The sequence below is a fragment of the Penaeus monodon genome, chromosome 15 (genome assembly GCF_015228065.2).
Source record: "Penaeus monodon isolate SGIC_2016 chromosome 15, NSTDA_Pmon_1, whole genome shotgun sequence".
Lineage (NCBI taxonomy): Eukaryota > Metazoa > Arthropoda > Malacostraca > Decapoda > Penaeidae > Penaeus > Penaeus monodon.
In genome coordinates, this window is record NC_051400.1 from 8,123,748 (window position 1) to 8,126,193 (window position 2,446).

Here is a 2,446-nt window from a genome sequence, read left to right on the forward strand (position 1 = left end):
CAGGTTATCATACACATGTAAAAGGACTTATAGTGTGAAGTATACAAAGTTAACTAATTTTCTGCAGTAGATAAGTATAATAGAAAAGTATAAATAGTGCTAGGGTTGCAGTGTACATGTAAATAAGCAAATAATAAATGGCAAAAGTACATTAAAAAAATGTAACTGCTTGCACTTTACAGCACAGAACAAGTGACAGGGCTCAGAGCTTTTGTTGTATTCAAGCATTTGTAGATTAAAATGAGAAGAGATGTTATTAACATATCAATTTTCACGTTGCAGCTGATGGCATAGCACTTGGGGCTGCAGTCTCATCATCACACACGGATGTTGAAATGATCGTGTTTTTCGCCATCATGCTACACAAGGTACAACTCCTGCTTTTAGGTGCATTTGTGACGTCTATTGAGTGATCATAATCCTTAGGTAATTTCTCTAGAATGCTCTCATTTACATTACAAGCTACAAGTACAGATCTGAACAGCATTCATCCTGTGCTTCTTTTTTCTAGTTTATGTTGTGGCTGTTATTATTTTTCGCAACAAAAATATAATTAACAGACTGTATCCATAAACAGGCTCCTGCAGCATTTGGGCTTGTGACCTTTTTGTTGCATGACGGACTAGAGAGAAATCAAATTCGGCGACACTTGCTCGTGTTCGCCCTTGCTGCTCCCATCGGTGCCGTGGTCACATATGTTGCAATTGTCCAGGTAAATATCGTGTCTGCTGCCAGATTCTGTGGTAGCATTGGCAGCTTTGGAGTGATGTTCTTTTTTCTTTATTTCTTTTTTATCCTTTATTGTCCTGACAGATTAAATCTGTAAGTAAAATTTTGTCTGTCCGTAAAAATGCATTCAGGAAAAAAAAAAGACATCTGTGGAGATGCATACCTTTTACAGATGACAGTGACTAATTAAAATCTTTTCAGTATTCCAGAGAGTACTTAGTGCTTAATAACATAAAAAACAGATTTAATTATTTGATTTAATAGTGATATCATAATAACCTTCATCATTGAAAATAAACTAAGGACTTGTTAAATTTCCAGAGTGGCACGGAGTCCTTCTCATCCTCCCACAGCACAGGCATCGCTATGCTCTTCAGTGCTGGGACCTTCCTTTATGTAGCCACAGTACATGTCCTGCCAGAGCTCACCAGCCACAGCCACGAAGGAGGAGGGGGAGGCAACCATTTCTCCCGCAAGCAGTTGCTGGCCCTCATTTGTGGCTCTTTGCTGCCTCTGTTCCTCACATTTGGCCACCATCACTAGGCAATTTGTCTCCTTGTGTTATTCATCTTCATGGGCTTACCATATCTGATGTCTGAGGCGTCTTTCACGTGATATTTGAATATTTGGAGTATTTTGGGCATTCCTGTACCTTTACAACATGTTCTGTGGTGTGACAGGATGTTGAAAGCCACCTTGGCGACACAAAGCCTCCTGTGCCAGTGATTGTATATGGATTGAAAAAAAAACAGTGCTGCTCTTCTAAGACTAATGTTCATTAGTGAGCTGCTCTTCTAGCAACATTGGCAAGAGAGACCCACTGCAAGAACATTCCACTGTGTCAATGGACAGTCTTGTGTGTCGTAAGTTGGTACTTCTCCTATCCTTCTTTTGTCTATTTTGGTGCAAGCACTGATGTTTTGGTTACTTTTTAGATGCAAATGAATTATGGTTAGAACATTTTAGTGTTTTTAAGGAATATGCACAAGTCTTCTCTTTTTCCCTTTTTATAGAGATTTATGGATATGATTGTTAGATTTTGTTTATTAAACTGTCTTATATTTTTTGTTGTTTATTAGTAATGGTGCCTCTTTAAAACTACCAAGGTAATCATACATCCCCACATGAAAGGTTGTCAGACAGAGCAGTCATTTTTATCACCATATTCAAGTAGTTATTGTCATACAGATGCCAGCTGAAATGTGATAGCTGGATGACTTTGCAGGTTTAATATATATATATATGATTTATCTTCATTATGAGGATAAAACTGATTTAGAGATTTACCATTGTTGTATTTTTGAACTGAGGAACAGTTTTTGTATTTCGTGACACTACCATAAAGGCACAGGTTGTGAACCTAATGTAGTTAACCGCACTTTGAAATATAGTGAAATACTGCTCATTTTTATTACACATTTTAGAGATTATTTAGCTTTCACTATAATAGATATATGCAGTTAATTCAAGGATTAGTATTATTCACAAAGGTTTTGCAATGAAACATGGCAGTTACTGCACTGTTAAAAGAATCATGTATATGAATTTTAAACATTCCTTAAAAGGAAAGGGAAAGATACTCAAGATTTCCACTTCATATTTCCTTTTACTTTGCTGTCACAAGTGAATGATTTTTCTAATGCTCCATTAAGTTTACAGAACATTGCAAGATAATAGAAAAAGAAAATGGGAACAAGACAGATATGTTCATATTTTC

General features: G+C 36.5%; 1 protein-coding gene across 1 annotated transcript in view; it reads left to right on the forward strand.

Annotated features, from left to right (window-relative positions):
- LOC119581726 (zinc transporter ZIP9-like) overlaps window positions 1–1,793 on the forward strand; it is a gene marked incomplete at its 5' end in the record, with an annotated part of 10,719 nt that extends 8,926 nt beyond the window's left edge. Inside the window, 3 exon segments of the mRNA XM_037929853.1 lie at window positions 283–368; window positions 578–712; window positions 1,051–1,793. Of these exon segments, the coding sequence (XP_037785781.1) occupies window positions 283–368; window positions 578–712; window positions 1,051–1,272 (443 nt within the window).
- Window positions 1,794–2,446: the final 653 nt, after the last annotated feature.